General features: G+C 40.4%; 1 protein-coding gene across 2 annotated transcripts in view; it reads right to left on the reverse strand.

The window, feature by feature from the left end:
* Positions 1-21,147, reverse strand: part of tmem63c (transmembrane protein 63C) — a 46,006-nt gene that overhangs the window by 15,041 nt on the left and 9,818 nt on the right. Inside the window, exons 1-13 of one of the 2 annotated variants that reach the window (XM_022193271.2) lie at positions 16,974-17,375; positions 13,943-14,168; positions 10,716-10,795; positions 9,081-9,168; positions 4,682-4,719; positions 3,831-3,973; positions 2,934-2,985; positions 2,723-2,831; positions 1,210-1,283; positions 921-1,001; positions 723-843; positions 400-533; positions 146-268 (exon numbers count right to left, since the gene is read on the reverse strand). In XM_022193271.2, coding sequence (XP_022048963.1) covers positions 146-268; positions 400-533; positions 723-843; positions 921-1,001; positions 1,210-1,283; positions 2,723-2,831; positions 2,934-2,985; positions 3,831-3,973; positions 4,682-4,719; positions 9,081-9,168; positions 10,716-10,795; positions 13,943-14,152 — 1,253 coding nt within the window. In that variant the 5' untranslated portion in view covers positions 14,153-14,168; positions 16,974-17,375. Of the gene's footprint in view, positions 1-145; positions 269-399; positions 534-722; positions 844-920; positions 1,002-1,209; positions 1,284-2,722; positions 2,832-2,933; positions 2,986-3,830; positions 3,974-4,681; positions 4,720-9,080; positions 9,169-10,715; positions 10,796-13,942; positions 14,169-16,973; positions 17,376-21,147 lie in introns of those variants that run through there. The other variant, XM_022193270.2, reaches the window with a different exon arrangement.

Genomic DNA, 21,147 nt, shown 5'->3' on the forward strand with positions numbered 1-21,147 from the left:
AGTGGAGGATGCACTATGTTGTCAGTGTTGATTATTTTGATACTTTGAGGATAATCAAGGGGAAATTCAGGAAGATAATTTAGATTAGTGACCTTCAAGGGGCATTAAAAGCTGTGTGAGCTCCAGTGATGTTACCAGCACTCACCAGATGATGTCACTGGGAGCAGGTGCGTAGCTGACACCCCATTTATGCGACTGCACCACAGTAGTGATGCTGGACTGCTGGGGTCTGCGCCGACAGTGCACACGGCTGTAGTCTTTCACAATGCTGGAAAAAACAAAATGACATGTTCAGAAGTGCTGCAGGAATTCATGCATCAGCGCCGTCCTTATGTCACAGATTGAGCTCTGCTGTGACATCATGCCATAAACCTCGATGTCACGCTGTCGTTTACTCACACTGCAGTCATCCTCTCATCACGAAAAGTCACAAAGGCAATGCCCAGCCTCTTCATGGTGATACGGTTCTTCTCGGCGTTAAACTCATCTGTCCGCTTCTCTTCTAATTCGCTGTAGTACTGTTCTGCATCGACCTGCAGAAAAAGTTACAGCACATGTTACTCACTCCATCTTTCACTCTAAGACACTTTCCCAGATTTACACTGGCAAGATATCATGGTGCTGCTCCAGTTGCCTACTTTTGCATTGCAGTGCCATCCAGTGGTAACTCGCTTTCTGTGCACTACAATTCAAAGAAAGCCAAAAAAGGTGAAAAAAGTTACCTTTTCAAAGCCGCATATGTCGCAGCAGAATATCTGAGCACATGGGTGAGTCTTGATCATGATCTTGCCCTCCTTTTGGGCCTTTGAAGCAAAATACAGCCTGCCTTTCATCGCCTTGCGCCTGAAAAACACAGCATCCTCAGACAAGAGCCTAATAATCCCAAACTGTGTTGCTTTGGTCTGTAAAAGCAACTTTACCTCTCCAGGTCCAGCCGCATGAGCTTGTGGACGTTAAAGCAGAAACGGATGTCAGTGACAGTGCAGCTGGGGTAGGCCTCACTAGTGAAAGGAGATGAATAAGTTCATTATAAATCAAAGTATAGAAGCTGAACTGAAATGCTGCACAATTAAAATTGCAGACCATCAAAAGGAATCTACAGAGATTGTGGATGTGCAAGACCGTTAAATAGTCACTGATAACCGCAATCAAGAAATGGAGAGGATTTAACTTGACTTAACAATAAAACAGAGAAGAAAACATGTATACTGGAAGTGTTTGGTGATGAGTCCTGGGTCAGAGATTTCCCTCGGTATGGAGGTAATCATTAGTGTTCTGGCTACCTGTAACACAAAATACAACAATTGTATTTAGTTAAGTTTGTGTGGATTCAGTGCTTTTGGTTGAAACAGAGAGTTTGCATAAAATTTTGTACAAGCTTTCAAGGTTCATAGAGGTGATCCTCTGACTTTTCCTCCAATGCCTTAGCCTACTTAAGGTTCTCAAATGCTGTTCAACATGAAAAACTCAAGATATATTAGATGGATTGCTATTAAAATTTGTAAGGAAATTTCATGTTCTCCTAAAGATAAAGTGCAACTGCTTTGCCAATACATTCATTTTTCATCTAATGCAGCGCCAAGGCGACATTTTACATTAGCGGATGACTTAATAACTGTAATACTGACAAACCCATCAACCTAAGTTGTACTTAGTGTTCTGCCCTGGTACTGAAGTTACTTGAAATTAGCAGGTAAATATGGGTCTTTGTAATTGTCACTGTTAGCATGCTAGCATTATGACATTAGCATGTGTCTTGCTCTACTAGCAGAGCTGCTAGCATGATTGCAGACTCTTCATCTTGTTATCCATTTTAGGGCCTGAAGTCTTAGTGATGTGTTGCTTTAGGATGGTCTGGACATCTTTCTTGATTCTAGGGCAGTAATTTGTATTTTCTGTTCTAATACTAACATTCAAGAAACTCTCGATTTGTAAAATGCGATTTGTAGGGTTAATTTTGCAAGAAAATGTTGAAACAATTACTTCCTAAGGGCTTCGGCAGAAGGCAGCTGAATTTTTTTTTGGTTCTTGAAGATGTTTTACATCATCCAATAGGAGTCCAAAGTTCTAATTTGAATGGTAAAGAGTCCCTGGTATTTATTCTGACCTCCATATCACATGGATCATGGCCCATTTCCTGTCCATGACTGCCTTGAATACAGGTGTGAATGGTTGTAAAACTGCCAAGTGAAGGTTGACTCAGGGTGTTAATGGTGGTTAAACTGCTGGGGATGCACTGTAAGGACCTAATAAATGATGTTGCAGACCCCCTGAAGCTGCTATCTAATAAATAAGGGGCTATGTGATGTAGGGGTAAGAATAAATACCTGGGGTTCTAACACAGATTAGAACTGATGAAGCCTCTTCGATGAGAGGTGATACGACTTATCAGGTAGTTACAGCACAGTCTTGTAATCCTTACCCAAACAGGTCCACCACCATTAACACCTTGAACCTCCCTTTAACTGGCAGTTTCAACACCTTTCAGATTAGAAAAAGAAATGTCTTCAAGAACCAAAAACAACAGTCCAGTTACTTTCCACTGTAGGTCTTAGGATGACCATGACCTGAATGATTGAGAATATACAGACATAAGTACTAGTTTTCCTAAAATAAGATCTCTCGACCTGAAAAATAGAGGAACTGACTTGATAAGATGGATATTTTTGCAGTGGAAAAAGACAACCGGCTGGTTAAATCATATGATGCAGCGGTGACAGACCTTCTCATCTTCTCTGTACTCCAGACGTATTGAGTGATGAGCCATACACAGCAATGTGATGATGAAGTACACCAGAGCAAAGATGCTGTGCAGCCACAGAAAGCTGTCCCTTAGAGGCACAAGAACAAAAACAACAATTAAAGATCGTTTTGTTTCACGGTTCTGGGATGTTTCATGAGATGTGATGTCATTCCTGCAGTGCTAGACTTACTTTGCACTAACATTAGCCAGTGTTGTTCTTCCAAAGTTTTCAGGACTGTCTCCTGTAGAAATAATGAAAGACGACAGAGAGCGAGACATGTTAATCTCTGCAGCGACTTAAAGGAAACTCCTCCTCGTTAGTCTGGAGGGTGAAGCACAAATAAAACAATGTCACTCTTTAGAGAAAAAGTTTTCCAATCTAATGATTTCTGCACAGAATTTAGACACCACAGTCATACCTAACTGTGCTTTTTCAATTTGGGAGACCTTTGTTTGCTGTTGCCATGACACCCTGTGAATGGGTGTTGCTTTGTTTAATGTTTTATGACACATCGGTCCATATGATGACAACCAGCAGTATTAAAAGAGTTTCTGTGGACAGCCCAGCTCCTCATAGACCCCATAATGGTTCCTGCACTCATCGTGTTGTGGAAGGGCGATCTCAACACGTCCTATAAGCACACAACTGCCAAAAGGCATTTCTGTTGCTATTTAGCAGCTGGTTATGTGCACCATCCCACCCCTGGCACCTCCATGTGTACTGTATTTTCGGAGGAAATGAAGCACTTTCTATTCCTACAGTCTCACTTGAGGAAGTGTTTGATGACTTGCCACTGGTATGCTCGCAACTCCCAGTAGATGAAGTGCAGACTTTGTGTGTGTGCATGTTGTTGTTGTTTTCAAAAGTTAAAATTACCGTACCATTAAATTTTTTAAATAAAAACATTCCCACAGCTGAACTTTCTGTGCATTTAAGCAATACATATTTAGTGTGTGATTGTATCTGTGTGGCCTGTACTCTTTCTGCCCGCGAGGTGCCCCATGTGTGTGTCTCCTGAGGTTAAGGATATCCCTTGACTTTTCAAACATTCGGCCGGCTAGACAATTATGTGAGGACCAAAAATACCCAGGAGGTTCCCGGAAAAGTTGACCGGCAGGATCACGGCCAAAGACAGCATGGAAACCACGGTCATGAGCAGGATGATGTGGCGCTGGAAGGACAGGTATGTGACAGCATCGATGCCACATTTGCTACGGATCTCCTCATCCCTGCAGAAACAGGAAGAGGAGAAGCATTCAGAATCCCAGACATAGAGAGAAAGATGCTGCAAATTGTTCTTGAGGTGGCAGTGATGAAGTTTCCACACACGCAGATGTAATGTTAATCAGAGCAGTGCCATCTTAATGCAGCATTTTTATGCGACCGACACAAATGGGCCTACAGCTTCTACCTCATCATGAGTAAAATGGTGGCACCACTACTTTGGTGTCAGAAGCTGTGGATAGCAGGCAGGAGGTTCAGGAAACCCAGTGTCATAAAATAGAACAAAAAAAAAGCATGAAAAAAAAAGAAGAAAAGAAGGGCATGTTGGCAGCCCACACATTAAGAACTCACAGGGTGGGTTTACGCTTTCCCAGGGATCCCAGGGTGAACCACTGGCACGGCAGCTAAAAACAGCAGCACCCAAACTCCACAATAATACTATAGAAACCATGGATACCATGGAAATTGCTTTTTTACAGGTCTAAATCAGTTGTGTGCAGTCAGACTCAAGCAAGTGCAAATATTCAAGGGGAAACCACGGCACCAGCAGTCACACGAGCCCAGACTCGTTTGTTTTTGCTGCTAAATGAGATATAGCACAAGACTTTACATCTGATGGTGACATCATCTTTTAAGGCAGATGGCCAATGAAATGATGGAAGCTAAGATGAGAGAGGGACAAAACAATTACAACTGCTTTGCGCTTTACTTACTTCATATGGTAAAGAGATGAGAGCCACGAGCAGAAGCCCTGGAAGGACAGGAGAATCATAAAACAGCCGATGAATTGGTTATTAAAAAATTATGACATTTGAATGCAAGCCTGCTCACACCACATCTGGATACTTGAATGCATCCAGTATTTGCTTAAGGTCTGCAGAATGACACAGAGATGGAGATTTAATAGGTCTAGCCTGGAGCAGTAATCACTTTACTGCAGCCTCAGCTCTGTGTAGGCACAGGGCGATGACTCCAGTCTGACTCTTTCACTTGCACTGTTATAAACATGCAAGCGATGACCTCAGTCTGTCACACAGGTGTCATGGAGTCACAGACAGTCCAGCTGAGTCATGATCCAAACTTTCCTCTCACCACAGTTGACACGGTGCCATCTCAGACAACTGGGCCATATCATGGAAGTTCAGCATGCGGCATTTTTAGACATCAGTATATCACAGGGAAATTAAATGTGACACTGTGGTATAATTACTGTGAATAAATCAAAACATGATCAGGAAGACAAGCAGACTGTCTAGCATCATTGTTATTGGTAATGACAGCGTTTCCTAAAAGCGAGGCCCTCTCCTTCATATTTTGCAGTGTGCAGATGACTGGAATCTGCCAGTCTGCTCCTCAAACACCGTGTTTCTTTACCATAATTATACTATTATAGTGATTGAAGGTACCCTGTGGCGTGTTTTAACCACTAGTGGCACTGTAGAGCAGAGTTTGGATGAGTGGGTCCATTCATTGTTTGGATGTGTTGTGCCCATAGACTGTATATAAAGATGGAGGAACCCTCCATGATGTCACCCATGGTTTTTTAGAACAGCGGCTTTGAAGCTCAGTGTGGTGACTTCAATCGGTATCTTGGCAAAGCCTGAGACCTACTAACCCTTGACCCACATATGAGTAAAGCAGTAGAGCGTGAGTGGAGTTGTCTTGTTGCTTTACGTGGCAACAACCTTATGAGGCATAACTTTAAGTCTTAATACAATTTAAATGGGTGCGTTTTATCAAAAAATCCACCCCAAACCGTTTTAGATTAGAAGATTATAATTAGAAAATCTTTATTGTCCCAATTTAGGCAATTTGATTTGCAACAGCAGTCAACAACGAAATGAATACCATAAAAACAGTAAAATACAATACATAGAAACATAGATACAAATAATATAATAATAAATGTCATCAGGTAAGTTATCATGACCATCTATGTAGCCTGCACTGCAAGGACACAAGCCTAAAGCGTATTTAAAAACTCTACCGCTGAGGGAACAAATGATATGAGGTATCTGTTTGATTTGGCCTTTTTAGGGAAGGTATGCCTCTTCCCAGATGGCGAAAGTCAAAACTCAGCGTGCAGAGAGTGATGTGGGTCGGCTAAGATGACTTTTGCCTTCTGAACGGCTCTTGCTTGATAAAAATTGTCAAGCTGCTGCAGGCTAGTGCCAGCGATTTTTCAGCAGAGTTTGACAATGTTTCCCAGCCGATTTTCATTAGTGATGCTAAGGTTCCAATACCAGCAAATCACTGCAAAAATTAGGACTGACTCAATCCCAACTTTTGCAGTTGTCAGAAATCAGCTATAAAGATTTGAACTTTGTTTTTTTGTTGCATCAGGCTGTAAACATGTTTATCTTTCCTGTAAAATTGAGCATTTTAACATGGTGGTCTACAGAGATCAATTAATTCGTGGAGTCAGCCTCAAGTGGCGGTTTAAGGAACTGCTGTTTTTGGCATTTCTAAGTTGATATCGGTTCCCAGTTCTGAAGGTTTCTCCTTAGTTCTTCTACAACCATGTGTGTAAGCATAAGATTGAAATAATTTACTGGCTAAGAGGGTGATACATGACAAATGTCCTCTTTCATCATGTCTTTTATAGCATCTCAGAGCCATTAAATGCACATCTCAGGGAATGCCCCATTGTAAAAGTAGAGAAAAATATTATGTTGCAAATCTGGTTCTGTAATAAAACGTCCTTCCTGTTTTTAGTTGCTGTGCACATGAGCATTGTGTGTGCAAAGCTGCACTGGCCAAACAACAATGGGCAAGACAGGACGGGGGAATACTTTCCATTGTGTGGTGAAGTTTGGTTAATCTTTTTCTGCTGTGGAACTGACGGCGCCTCCATGGAGAAAACAAAAGATGGCAAGGGTTTTGTTTCAGCAGAGATGCAACACTGTTTTTACTGGGCCAGTTTACTTTCTTGTAGTTGACGGTTAGTGATAACATCTTATTCCTCCACCAGGGTGAGGGCTGAAGCAAAGGTGCTTTTTTTAGTGCTGTTTGGTTATATGTCAGCAGGATTACACAAAAACCATCCAGCCGAAGTTCACGAAACATTGCAGTAAAGTGGAGCGTGGGCAAAGGAAGGACACATTACATTTTGGAGTAGATCAAATCATTATTTGTAAATTTCTTAAATATTTCTTAGATTAACCTTGTTAGAGGCCTGTGCTCTCTGAGTGTACTTCCAGTTTAGATGGCCAGAGAACTCTGACCAAAGTTTGGCAAATATTTTTTTTTCTACATGAATTTTTCAGAAGTGCTCATCTTATAACTTCAATATCCACCAAAAACTATTTTAGCTGCTAAATGCTCTGTCAAAAGCTGAAAACAGTGCTGTGACATTAAATGACACTGATTAGCAGAACTTCCATCTTCTCTCATCAAAGTAATGAGCTATAATGAACACAAACACACACACACTAAAGTGACCATTTTCTGTAACTTTGTCACTGCTTGTGGCTTTCTCACTTTATATTATTCCAGTTTTTCTACACATTTTTAATAATAATTACTGTTATAATAGTAATTGTAAGTATAATCACTATCATTATTACAAATGTGAATGTGAGCTTCATAGGAAAACATTCCTTTGCAAATACACTGCCTGTCCAAAATAAAGTTCCCACCTGGATTTAACTAAGCAAATAGGTAAGAGCCTTCCATTGAATAATTACTGCAGTGATGAATATGTTTCAGATGCAACAACGTATCAGCTACAGAAAAGCAGCTTTGGTGAAACAGCCTTCAACCTTTTCCACGGCGGATATCTCTCTTCTATTTTTCCTCTCTCTTTTTTTAAATGAGGTTTTTTTTCCTCTCTTTTTTTAAATGAGGACTTCCTCACTGCATCATCCTAGCTGATGCAGTGAGGAGCTCCTCATTTCTTAAACAGCCATGTTGGAAGACATATCCTGTGGTCATGGAAAGGATGTTAATCTGTCTCAGATGGGTAAAATTATTGGCATCAAGCAAAGAAAACAACTAAGGAGAGTTCGGAAACTACTAAAATTAGGGTAAGAACCATCCAACGCATTATTAAAAACCTGAATGATAGTGGTGAACCATCATCTTCGAGGAACAAATGTGGTGGGAACAAACTCTCAGATAATCGTAGGAAATCAACAGTAGAACTCACGGCTATTTTTAATAGTGAAAGTAAGAGAATTACGACACACACAATGTGAAGGGAACTCGAAGGATTGGGACTAAACAGCTGTAGCTCTAAGAAAACCACTGATCAGTGAGGCTAACCAAAAAAAAGGCTTCAGTTTGCTATGGAGCATAAAGATTGAACTCTGGATAAATGGAAGAAGGTCATGTGGTCTGATGAGTCCAGATTTACCCTGTTCCAGAGTGATGGGGGCATCAGGGTAAGAAGAGAGGCAGATGAAGTGATGCACTCATTATGGCTAGTGCCTACAAGCCTGTGGGGGTTAGGGTTATGATCTGGGTTGGTCAGGTTCAGCAAAGAATGAGGTCAGCTGACTACCTGAATATACTGAATGACCAGGTCTTTACATCAGTGGAGTTTTTCTTCCCTGATGACATGGGCATGTTCCAAGATGACGATGCCAGGATTCATGGGGCTCACATTGTGAATGAGTGGATCAAGGAGCAAGAGACATCATTTTCACACATGGATTGGCCTCTACAGAGTCCAGACCTCAGCCCCATTGAGAATTTTGGGATGTGCTGGAGAAGACTTTGCACAGTGGTCCGACTCTCCCATCATCAATACAAGATCTTGGTAGAAAATAATGCATCTCTGGACAGAAATAAATGCTGTGACATTGCAGAAGCCTATCGGAACGATGCCACAGTGAATGTGTGCCGTTCTCAGAGCTAAAGGCAGTCCAATGAAATACTGGAGTGTGAGACTTTTATTTTTTTGGACAGGCGGTGTATTTCAAGAGCTACACATTTAACATCTTTGTTGGACGTTTAGGGCACATAAAACATGTTTTGTTGAGGGAGGATGAATGTAAACAAAACAGTTTATGGTGAACTCCACAAGGCACTGCTAATTGATCTGATAATGCTAGTAAGAGCTTTGTTGCTGCTTTTAGGAGACAATGAAAAATTCTGAAACTTGAAACTCACCATGTCCTTGGTCTCCGAGTCAGAGGGGCTGGATTCTGAAGGAGATTTCTCTTTCTCACTTGGTTCTCCATAAAACAGGGATGTGAGACTGAAAGTGGGAAGACGACACAAACAGAGACATAGCAGATATCGATCGTGACCTGATGTGACCTTATCAATACACCAAGATGTAACGTAGCTGCCGCAGTCCCAGCATAGTACCTGTCTGAAATCAATCCATTGCACACACAGAAGACATAAAATACATATAGTGTGGTCTGATCAAATAAAGCGAGTGCTGTGATCGAGTTTGTGGACATTTCTACGTGGGCCAAACCACTGACAGTTCAACAGCATGTCAAATTAGGCAGCATAATTGAATTACTATGAGAGAGAGCCGCTTGGAAAAACACACAGATGCTGCTTGCCCTCGAGCGCTACGAAGCCGCCATCGGTCAGGCAGAAATAATCAAGGCGGCACTCCCCTGGAGAGGAGATTCAGGTCGAGCAGAAGAAACCCTCTGATGAGTCATGCCGACTGTTGAATGGACATTTTCATAACCTTAGAGATATTGAAAATGCAGAGTGATTGACATGAAGCAACATTCTCTAATAGCGAATTAATCTTTAAAGGATAAATCTGGTCATATTCTATCTTCCACTGTCAGCAACTTACATCAAATGACAAAAATAAAATAATGAGCGGCTTGCTAATAGATATTTACTGAGTAGCTAAAGCTTCTTCTTATGTCCAGGTCTTTTAAATGCTCACAACCACCACAGCTGAAAATAGTCCCCAACAAATGGATTGTGTACTTGCGTTTTAGTAATATTGGCTAAAATCTACAGTACCCAGCTGTTTTAATAAATTACTAACCATTTCTTTTTTAGAAAACTTGAAGACACATTTTTGTGAACTATTTTTTACAGGTCTTCTGAGGCTGAATGTCACAAGAAGCATAGGAAGTTTTAAAGTATAAAATAAAATTCAAAAAAAAAAACAGATAATTGTATTGTTTGTAGACTGGTGACCTGTCTAGGGTGTCCCCTGCCTTCGCCCGAGTCAGCTGGGATAGGCTCCAGCACCTCTGCAACCCTCGTGAGGACAAAGCGGTGCATAGAGAATGGATGGATGGATGTATTGTTTGTTTTGGTATTTTTATAAGATTTGATAACAATAAGAAAAATATGCAGAAACATCAGCTTCATGGTCTTTCCTACTGAGTTTATCAAGGGAAAATATGCTGCTCTTTTTTTGTTTTCTACTGTTGTAAATTAAACATCTTCTGCAAATTTTGTAAAGTTGTACACCTTAAACATGATTATTAAAAACTACTATCTGAACTATCTCTGTGTTAATCAGTAATTAAAACACCTCTGGAAACCAAAGGGGCATGTCTGGCCTTTGTAATACTTTGAAGTTTGACGTTAAAAAATGCATTTAAAGTGTTGCAACCATCACTCTGATAACAGTGACTGTTCAAATTATGGCTCCCTGTAGTAATTTGCAGTACTATTTACACCCAGCAGAGGGAGCTGCAGCATCAGCCCACTGAGAATCGTTACTCCATCTTAAATGTTGACGTGGCTCACAGACCGTTAAGTGCAGCCCATTTTTCTTGTGTGTGTTTGTAAGACAGCAAGTGAGGGATTTACCTGTCATTCTCCATCAGCAGAGCCAGGCGGCCGTAGTCCCATGCAGCCTTCCTCAGACAGGAAAAGATGAGCAGCAAAAACTGTAACACAGAGCAAGAGCCCTGATTTCAGAGCCTCTGGGAGTCTGATTTACACAATTACACACACTTGGGATGAATGTCTCCAAACTGCTTCATTCTAAACCTGTCTATAAATTCTCATAAAGACCCTGCAAACAATAGATTCAAAATGCAGCAGCAATAATGAGCCATTTTCTTTCTTTTGGACGTCTGGTTGTCTTGGAAACTACCAGAGACAGGTCAGCATGCACACATGAACACATGCTGTGCAGTGATGACAAATGAGCACGGTCAATGGCAAGAATAAATCTGAATACCCTCCATTCTGCCACGAACGGAGGACAAAGTGGACAACACTATGAGGAGCAGAAAAACCTCATTCAGTCATACGACAGTGGATTCATGTTCATCAGCTGCTCTGGTTAAATATCTGCGTGTAGAACTGGACCGTGACTGATGGCTGTTGACAAATGCAAATTGAGGAGTAAAAGTGCTGATGAATGTTTGAGTTTAATCACAGCATTAAATCATTACCTCATTTGAGCTGAGAGGACATTTGGCTTAGAGGGTGGGCATGACAGCTGTGTTAATAGGAAGAAAGCTCCCATAAATGTTGAATGATTCATTCTTTAATGATCTAAAGTCATGCATACACAATCAGGACAACCTGACTGAGGCCTGTGGATGAATAATGAGTCTGTACTCACATTCGCAGTCAGGACCAAAACTCTCCCTTTGTTTTTTGTCTTCAAAAAATAAGAATCCCTCCATTATCTCAGTGTTTTCTCGGTGCCCAGCTCCTCCCTGTTGTTTTATTTCATTCTGTCTCGATGCGTGGGCACGCTCTCCTCAAGTCCCACAGATGATTTATTCTGTATGATGATGGAATTGATGCAGAGGCGTGCTCCCGTCACCTGGGGGGGGACGCGTGCTTTTGACACATGCTTGTCATTAAGAGACAGCGCTCAACCCTTCTGTGTTGGCTTGACAACCAGGCAGCGATAAAATGAGCCAATTAAAACAGGGGAGGTGGCAGATAGAGAGCGATATCAAGGCCTGACAGTGGAACTGAGGTAGCTGACAGCTGAAAACGGAAGCCTATTATTATCTGGAACACAGCAGGGAAAATATGCGTTGATGTTTGTAAATAGCGGCGCGCTGTATTATACTGCGTGGGGGAAGTTAAAACAAATGGATTTAACTTGACATCCCTGACGTGCACGCATTGTGTCTGTATCCGTGCGTGTTCTTGTTCACAATTATGACATCAAAACCTCAGACAAGGAGGAGACAAATGAAAAGCTCCTCAGCGTTTTGCAAGGCGATGGCTCAATTTGAAGGTTAAGTTAGTTTTTTGCAGACTTTTCTCAGGGAAAAAGTGAAGTTCTTTGAAACATTCACATCTACGGGAAAGTTAAGGTGTCCAATTAAGTAAACAGAGTACAAAAATATAAACGCAACACTTTTGTTTTTGCTCCCATTTTTTATGAGATGAACTCAAAGATCTAAAACTTTTTCCACATACACAATATCACCATTTCTCTCAAATATTGTTCACAAATCTGTCTAAATCTGTGATAGTGAGCACTTCTCCTTTGCTGAGATAATCCATCCCACCTCACAGGTGTGCCATATCAAGATGCTGATTCCATAATGAAGTAATCATTAGTTGGCATTCTGTGCAAAGTGAATAAAAGCTTCAACTCAATCAACTACAACAGTAAAATCCTGAAAAATAATAAATCAATTACATGATATCTAATAGTAAAACAGTCACAAGAATACTTTTCTGTATTGGGTACCTTTGCTTTTAAATATTTTTTTGTAAAAGGAAGAAAAGACTGGTAATATACCTCCAAATGTAACATATTTTCAATACATATTTTAGTTTGTACTCAAAATACGACACTGTCAAAGTCAAATTTAATACTGTAAATATGTCTCTAAAATTAAGAGACATCATGTATCACATACACAATAAATAGACTTTATCAAAAATATGAAAAGGAATGTAATTTCACTGGTGTATATTATCTGTAAGCATTAGTAAACTCTCAAAGTACAGTTTTCAAGTGAGGTATTAATATTTAGTACAAATGTAAATATGTGACCTATTACTGGTAATATATTAGAACATCCAGACAGCATGAAGAACTTTATTGACTACTATTATTTAGAGAATAAAAGATGCGTGTGCCATGCTGAGAGGGAAATAATGTTGCAAACTTTTTTTCCTACCAACAGTAACTAACTGTGGTTTTATGCATCATAACAATGACACAGAAATCTCCTCCTGTAAAAACTTTATACAACTTGTGGCCAACTAAGATCTAAGTAAGTGTTTTAGGATTAGGTATGTATGAAGATAAAGGTTGAGTTACACATTAAAATCTAGACCGGATGTACCGAGAGTCAGAGTTAAAAAATAAAGTCAGACAAAGGACATCGCAAATAATTCTAAACACTGACATACGTGTGTGTGTGTGTGTGTGTGTGTGTGTGTGTGTGTGTTGCGTGTTTCTGACACACAGAATGTCTGAGTTCATTTCACACGTTCATGTTTGATGTCCAGAACTCCTGATGCTGTTGTTCAACCTGATTACCATCAACGGCAGAGTCAAGTGTTCCAGACAGGAGCTCTATTAGATATTATGTGTTTTAGAAAAATAGCTCTGACTATGTATCACCTCTGCTTGTCTGTTTGTATCAGGAGTCTTCACAGTGTCTTAAAAGGGTGTTGGCAGCTTCAGGTATATTGAGAAACCTTGTTTTCAAGGCTCACTAAGCTGCAGCAGAGTGAGGAGAAGAGACTATTTGGAGCGTATGAGATGGACAATAAGTGTCCTGTTAAAGAGAAGAAACAAACCTCTGACTGGACCAGACCGTTTATATGAATGGACTGAGAACTACTTTGATAATCTGATGATGATTTTAAGCCATTTTCATTTTTAAAACAAAAATAACAAACCAAATGTGGCAAATTTCTTGCTTTCTTAAGGAATTCTCTCTCACACCACTGTGGGCTTTCTATGAACTAAACAATTAGAAGAGAAAGTGGACTATTGTAAAATTAAAAAAAAAAAAAAAAACACTTCATAGCAGTGTTAATCTGCAAAGACTTCTCTGTAGTGAACTGTGTCCTCTGTCTGTATCATGTGTGATCTGTACCATCCAGAGCACCACGTTGATGGCCAGGACTGTGGGAACTCCACCGAACGGCAGCCCCTGGAGGACGCTGCTGCGAGAGTGTGAGCGGTAACATCTCTCAGCTGTGCTGTTCTCCTCCCCGAATGATTCCAGGAAGCCCAGAATATCCAGCTCAACAGGCTGGGCCTCCACAGGGGGCGCTCTCGTCACAAACAGCTCAGACTGCGCCATCAGTGCTGGACCATACCTGAAGGAAAAGACAGACAAAACACCAACACATGAAGGCTGAACAGAGACTTGCCAACTTCTATCTCTTTGGTTTTTAAGATAAGTGTTAGAGCTGTCAGGCAGCAAATGTGATACTTTTATGTGCTGATTCGTAGTGCAGTCATTGTTGATTATTGTTGATATTACAAAACTTTTGCTCTAATCTTTGCTCTTGAGAACAGGAGGAAGAAGTACTCAGACTAAAGCAGAAGTACCAGTACCTCAGTGGGAAAAATACTCTGCTGGCTAAAAGTGATGCTTTTAAATCTATATTTACATTTAAAAAACAGCATTAACATCAAAATACAATCATAGTACCAAAGGTTGCTCATTCTGCAGAAATATATATTTCATAAGGATGTATATTACTGGAATATAATAACTGATGCATTACTGTGTTCATCACTTAAATAATCAGAGCTTATATATACAACGTATCTGCTGATTAGCTTCTGAATTTCCATTTAGGAATCAATAAGGTTTATTTCAATTTCATAATACTACATTATTTTATATTTTTTAGTTGCTGATTATATTTCTATCGTATTATTAAACTAAATCTCCAAAGTGAGTGAAGCTGTCAAATAAAATTTTGAAAAAATAATTTGTAGTGGGGGTCAAATAAAATAATAAGATATTTGTCTCTGAATTATAATGTACAAAAAGTAGAAAAAATGTAAGAAAAATATTCAAGAAAGTACAAGTAACTCTAAAAAGTGGTTACAAGTGACATTTTTGAGATAATCATAAAATGCTAGTTTTTAGTGGTGTTTTAAAAGTGCATTTAATGACTTAAAAATTAAGCTTCTGAGTTTTCAGAAGTTGCTTTTGAACCTATCTTTTAAATAATCTCTCAAACTGTAGAGGTCTGTGTTTACATGAAGTGAGAATCACAAGGTTTGGCATTTTAATGGGGCCACTGAGTAAGGGTTTGCAACAAATGGTGAAATTGGGACTCCACTTGCCGCTGTGACTCATTTTTACCAGACAAGTGCCACTCACCGTTAGTGCAGTTATGATAACATTTGGAAAGACCAGTCTAGTGAGCATCATGGTCCATTAGCAGTAATTGATCTGTTGCTTTATCTGACAAATGGAAGTGGAGATGTTACATGAAAGTGACAAAGCGACTGAATAACAGATGTACTGGAGGCTCTTTAAAAAGCAGGAGATGCTAGCTTCTAAAGAGATTCACTTTAATAGTCCAGCAGTAAAAACATACTCAACTACAAGTTAGAACAGACTGTTGTCACTGCTACTTGCTGTGTATTTCCCTCTGTGTGTGGAGCATGCATCGGACGTTATCACTCACACTGCCATGACCACAGAATGCATGGACGCCTGAACCATCTGTCCTCCAGCAGCACACACTATTCTCACTTTCAATCAATACAGTCCCGACTCATCGCTGCTCAGCTTGTGTACACTCCTCACTGAATAAACACTCAGAGGAAATGGAGCAGCAACAGAGTGCTGACAAAGCTCTGCGTCAATACTGCAAATTCACATGACTAAAAGACATCAATTATCATATTGCATGGCAAAAATGAGATTGTACCGTATCAGATGTTGGTACTGTGACAGAGCGGTAAATATGCTGTCTGCTCCGCAGCAGTAAATGGCAGCCAAAGCTGCATTACAATCCTCCATCGTCCAAGAGCTGCGAGGTACCAGAGTGATTTAAAGGAGAAGCTTAAAGGCCTCCAAATTGGCACATGGTACTGAACCAAACCTCAGTGTGATTTATCACTGCGCCAGTGATGTCACTTCCTGAGAAGCTCCATCACAGCTTTGAGAAGCGTTCACCAAACGGCGCTTGTTGTGCAACAGAAGCCACAGCAGGATATCTCGTGTAGGAGGCGAGCTGATCAATGGCAGAGCTGCTGGACTGCTGTACATCACACTCTGAGAGGTCTGGTGAAGAGCACGAGTATAAAAATACAAGCCAGTCATCTCTGAGCGGCTCCTTCTGCACCACTGTAGCCTCCTTCTCCGCTGTGAAAATGTACAGCTTGTAGTCAATAGTGAGATACTGTCATGTCAACAGCATCTGGGCCTCCCTGTGGAGATGACTGGGAAATTCCCTAAACATTGGACAACAGAGTAAATCCATAACATGCGCACACTGCGAGTCTGGAGAGCTGTTTCCACAGAAGCCAATGTATCATAGATCGCCTTTTCTCTCTTTGCCAATAATGAATTTAGGCCGTCGATATGTACAAAAGGATTGTTTTACTGCTGAAAATGGATTGCTAATCACAGAGGGAGAACAAGCTGGCTGTCCAAAACAAAGCAGGCTCCTTCTATTACCAAATAATTGATTACACAAAGGACTGCAGTTTAACCAAATACATGTAACTCACTGAATGGATACTAAATAATAAACTGCTTGCAAATCAGACTAACTGGTTTTGTAATTCTGTGATCAACAGAACAACAAATCAACCAAATCCACAGTTTCTTTATAATGCATTGCTTCTGAAAGCATTACAGAGTTCCTCTTCACAGTATTTGCCTGTTTTTCAAAAAATAATTACACATGTCAATTAGCCTAATGTGAAAAACTGCAGTAAAACACCACCCAGTACCTATTTTTATACTCCTGAGATGAGTTGATGGCAGCGAACAAAACAAAGAGCAGCTTTGTGAACTGTGAAATGCAGCAACAGGAGCCAAATCAAACAGAAATGATGCCCCATTATGGAAGACAAACACAACTAGCGAGCTGTAATCTGGAAACACACCGAGCACTAACGTAGTCTGACGTGCAGCAGCTTCAACAGACCTTCATCGACTCGCTGAGCTTTTCCTCTTCCTGCTTCACTTTGCACACTGCCGATGTAAACACTGAAACTCTTCCTCTCCACCTGCAGCACCAGGCAGGATGCTGGAGGACGCAGGCTGACTGTGGTGTGGTTTCACACAACATTTGGACAAACGTCACAGCATGACTCAGCAGTTTCATGGTGAGGCTCTGTGGTTATTCTCTCTCTCTGTATAAACGCTCAAACATGCTCACACTGATCCCGAGATATCCATTTCTCCTCCAGCTTATTCAACTCAAATGTGCAGTATTTCTAATCCTTTCCCTCTGCTCCTTCTTCCTCTCCTTCCTCTGAATCAGGCTTCCAATGCCAACGCAGCAGATTACAAACTGATGTTTGGCTTGTGAAGCACTGTTGTGCCTCCCTCTGGCAGAATGAGTGAGATCTCTCCTCTGTGCTCAGCGAGGCTATTACCATCCCAGATGCTGAAGTCAGTGCCGGAGCAGCAAGCTGGTGATGGAATACACCTGAGTTAGAGTGAGAGAAGCAGAAAAAAAGGCAAGCTGCAAAGAGGAAAGCAAGCTCAGGTTAGCTAATCTGCTCAACGCAACAGAAAAAAACAGCTGATGTATGAGAGGGAGTGAGAGAGGAGGGACATTCATCCCTGAGGTGAAACAAACAAAACAATTAGACTGTTACTCAGCAGATCAATAACTCGCAATAACCTATGATTTAAACCAGATATCTGCCATCCCGCTCTAATAATATTCTGATTAAATCAGCTTTTATTGTAGCTGCAGCCTGGATTCTGTCAAAGCCCCATTATATTGATCATTTCACCAACTTTACAGCATCCCCTAATGGTCTTGCAATGCCTTTCAGGAAGAAAACTCTCTCTGCATGCATGATCAGCAGTGCAGAGCCAAACAGCTGACCAGAAAATTCAATTCAAAAAACTTTATTTGTCCCCTGGGAAAAATTCAAAAGGCAACTGCTACTTGTTTGATTCATTGTCTGACAACAGAAACAGAAAATTATGTAAATAAGAACTGATTAATTGGGAATCTGACTTCATTAAACTGCATTATATCTGAGCACAAACAGATGTAAACACTGGCTGACTTTAGGCTGTAGAAAAGCACAACCGAAGACATGAAAACACAAGAACCCACCTAATCCTTGATTACTCGTTTCAAATCAGTCCTAAAGTGTCCGCCATCCCTGACTGTCCCTCAGTGTTAGTTTCCACAGAGATCTGACCTGTGGGAATACCATCAAAGCTAATTAAAGCACTAACACTAAGGAAGTTTCCTGTTGTTGTGTGTTGACATTGTCAGTAATCCAGTGATTTGCTTGTAGCTGAAACATTTCAGAATTATCAAAAGCAGCTCTAGAAGAAAAAAAACCCCTGCACAACTGTGAGGCAGCTGCTCATTTTAAATGACTCACCTGGAAGCAGCAGGCAGTGAGGGGGCAGGATTGTACAAAGTTCGACTTGGACAAATATTGGCTCATCAGATTTGAGGTAGCACCGGGATTGAATTTTTACTGGCTTGTGAAGACGGAAGGCTATCTAGTTTTCTGGGGGCTTGAGGAATGGCAGAAGTAAACATCTTTTTATCTCAACAGCTTCTATTTTACTCCTCAAAGTTTATGACAACCACAAAACACAATACAAAAATGATTTTCACCGTATGGTACATTAAAAGCTGCAGTCCACAGACATTCAAAAAAGAAAACAAAAAACAAAAACATGATGTGAAAATCTGGATGAAAAGTCTCATAATTGACTAGAATCATCCATTAGGGGTTAGATTTTCTAAAAACTGAAAGTGACGCTAATGTGCTGAACGGATTGTTTGGGTTTTACCTGATATTGTCAAAAAAAAAAAAGCTGTCTACCCCGGCTTTAGGAACATTACAGTAAGGCTCTAGATTCAGCAGTGTGTAGAACTACATGCTCATGGAAGCATAGCACAAGCTGACAACACCAACATGCTCTAATCACAAAGTTGAGTTGAGGCTGCTGATAATCTCCAAATGTGCAAATATTTGGCCATATGTCACTCTGACTGGATGATGGTGCTCGAGGAGAAGTCCCTGAAATGAGTGAAATATATCATGACAGTGGGTGACTGTGTGACCCAAATTTGACGACAATTCTTCCAATAGTTTTTGTCTTTCCACTAAAAGCCTAAATGGAACCTCGTGGCAATGCTACAGAAATCAATGCAGATTCATGTAAATCATTAGGATCCATCCACTTGGCACAAACAGCTGTGAAACCATTATAGCCAAAATAAAAACACTCACGGTGCTACAGGAAATATAAGTTCAAAAATCAATATGGCTCATCCTCTGTGGACTATGAATGCCTGTGCACACTTTCATCACAATCCAACAGTTGAGTTGTTGCGTACTAACAAAGTGGTGTTTCTCCCAAACAACAGACCAACACTGGCATCCATAGATCACTTGGAAATAGATGTTGTGCAAAGACCAAGACTACAACAAAGTGTCGGCATCCGCTTTTCCTGACTGATTTTTTGTGCTGAAAGTTGCTATCATTAGAAAAAAATCCATAACAGGAAATACTGTATCGTTACATTTAAGCATATTTTAAAGAGATTGGATTCCAATCCTGAGCTGCAGCAAAGCCTAACAAACACCATAAAGCATGTGATGAACAGCTCCACTAGAGCTTTACTTCCCTTCGTCAAACATTCAGTTGGACCACAATACACTACCTGCCTGAGGGAATGAGAGAGAGAGCGAGAGAGAGCGATTGCTGTACATTGCCAGAGAAATGAACCATAAATAAAATGTGAACTTCTGTTGACTTCCAAACCGCTGCACCTAATCAACCGCCAGTCACTGAGATAAAAGACTAACCCCAAGGACGATCTGCAATCACCATAAATAAAAGAATCATAGCTTCAGAGCTGTTATTCTCTTCTCGACTGCAGCCTTGTTAAACATGCAGTTTCTCTCTGTTTGTGTTGCGAAGACAGTTCTCTCTGCATGAGGCAGCAACAACAGCATGGACAGGAAAGGTTTGACGTTCCTCTTGTCATCTGCTGCACCCGAAGCTCCGAGCTGGTAGAATATGTATGAACTTTTTTTTCTTAGGAGAGGATGTGCTCTGCATGCAAATTGAAAAGTGAGATGGATTATTGAAATTCAGTTTTTCTTAGGTATTCTGTGAAGACGAACCTTTTTTAAATTGACTGTTGACGCCTTACAAACTCCGGTGACATGAGAAGACGCATTGTGGAAGATCTACTTTAGCCTCATAATTGCAGCACAATGAGTAGAATGGAAGTTTATGAAAAAGTCAAGGGGGGTAAAATAAAAAATGTACTGTCAGATGGGAACTTCAAGATTGGATTTGTTGTGTTTTTAACATTGACTAGTTGTATATACAGCATATGATATATATTACCCGACCACAGCTTGTATAAGGTATTATTATCTTAAGTTGTTATGGTGAATGTCAAACCAGAAAAGATGTCTTAACTGCTTCATGTACAAACAGGAGTAACATCCCATGAAAATTACTGACTTTTCCAACATATTTTAGGTAGCAAACATTTGATCCTTGCAAGACCCTTCTGTCTGCAATAGTACCTATTAATTAGGGTGATATACTCAATCAATATCCAAAAAATATTATTATTTATTGGAAGTCATTTTCATAATCTAAATAAATTTAAAGGTAGTGTCTACAGATACGGACCCGTACCGTAGCCTGTGGCCGACGGATACGGCACTTTCCCTTATCATAAATATTAATGAGACGTACATGAATATTAATGAGCCGGCTGATGAACGCGCTTTGTGATTGGCTGGTAATCCGACGTACATAAATATTAATGAGCCGGTTTGGTAATCCGAGTGATGAAGGCGCTTCCGTGAGTCGAGGTGAATCTGCGTGCCAAGCCTGTCATGTCAGTCATCTGCTGTTCTCTTTTCTATCATGCATAATGTCTTATAAATATCATTATCTGACTTTTTCACTGACAGCGATTTGGGGGTTGAAATCAGCACTACTATTAAAAATAGCAAAACTTTTTATTCACGTGATCCTGTTCTAATAAAGCACAAACAGCAAACAAAACAAATGGCAGAACTAACAACCAGCAAACTACAAGTATTTTTTTACCTTCAAAAGTAGCGACAAACTATTACATATTA

This window comes from Acanthochromis polyacanthus, chromosome 1 (assembly GCF_021347895.1).
Source record: "Acanthochromis polyacanthus isolate Apoly-LR-REF ecotype Palm Island chromosome 1, KAUST_Apoly_ChrSc, whole genome shotgun sequence".
Classification (NCBI taxonomy): domain Eukaryota; kingdom Metazoa; phylum Chordata; class Actinopteri; family Pomacentridae; genus Acanthochromis; species Acanthochromis polyacanthus.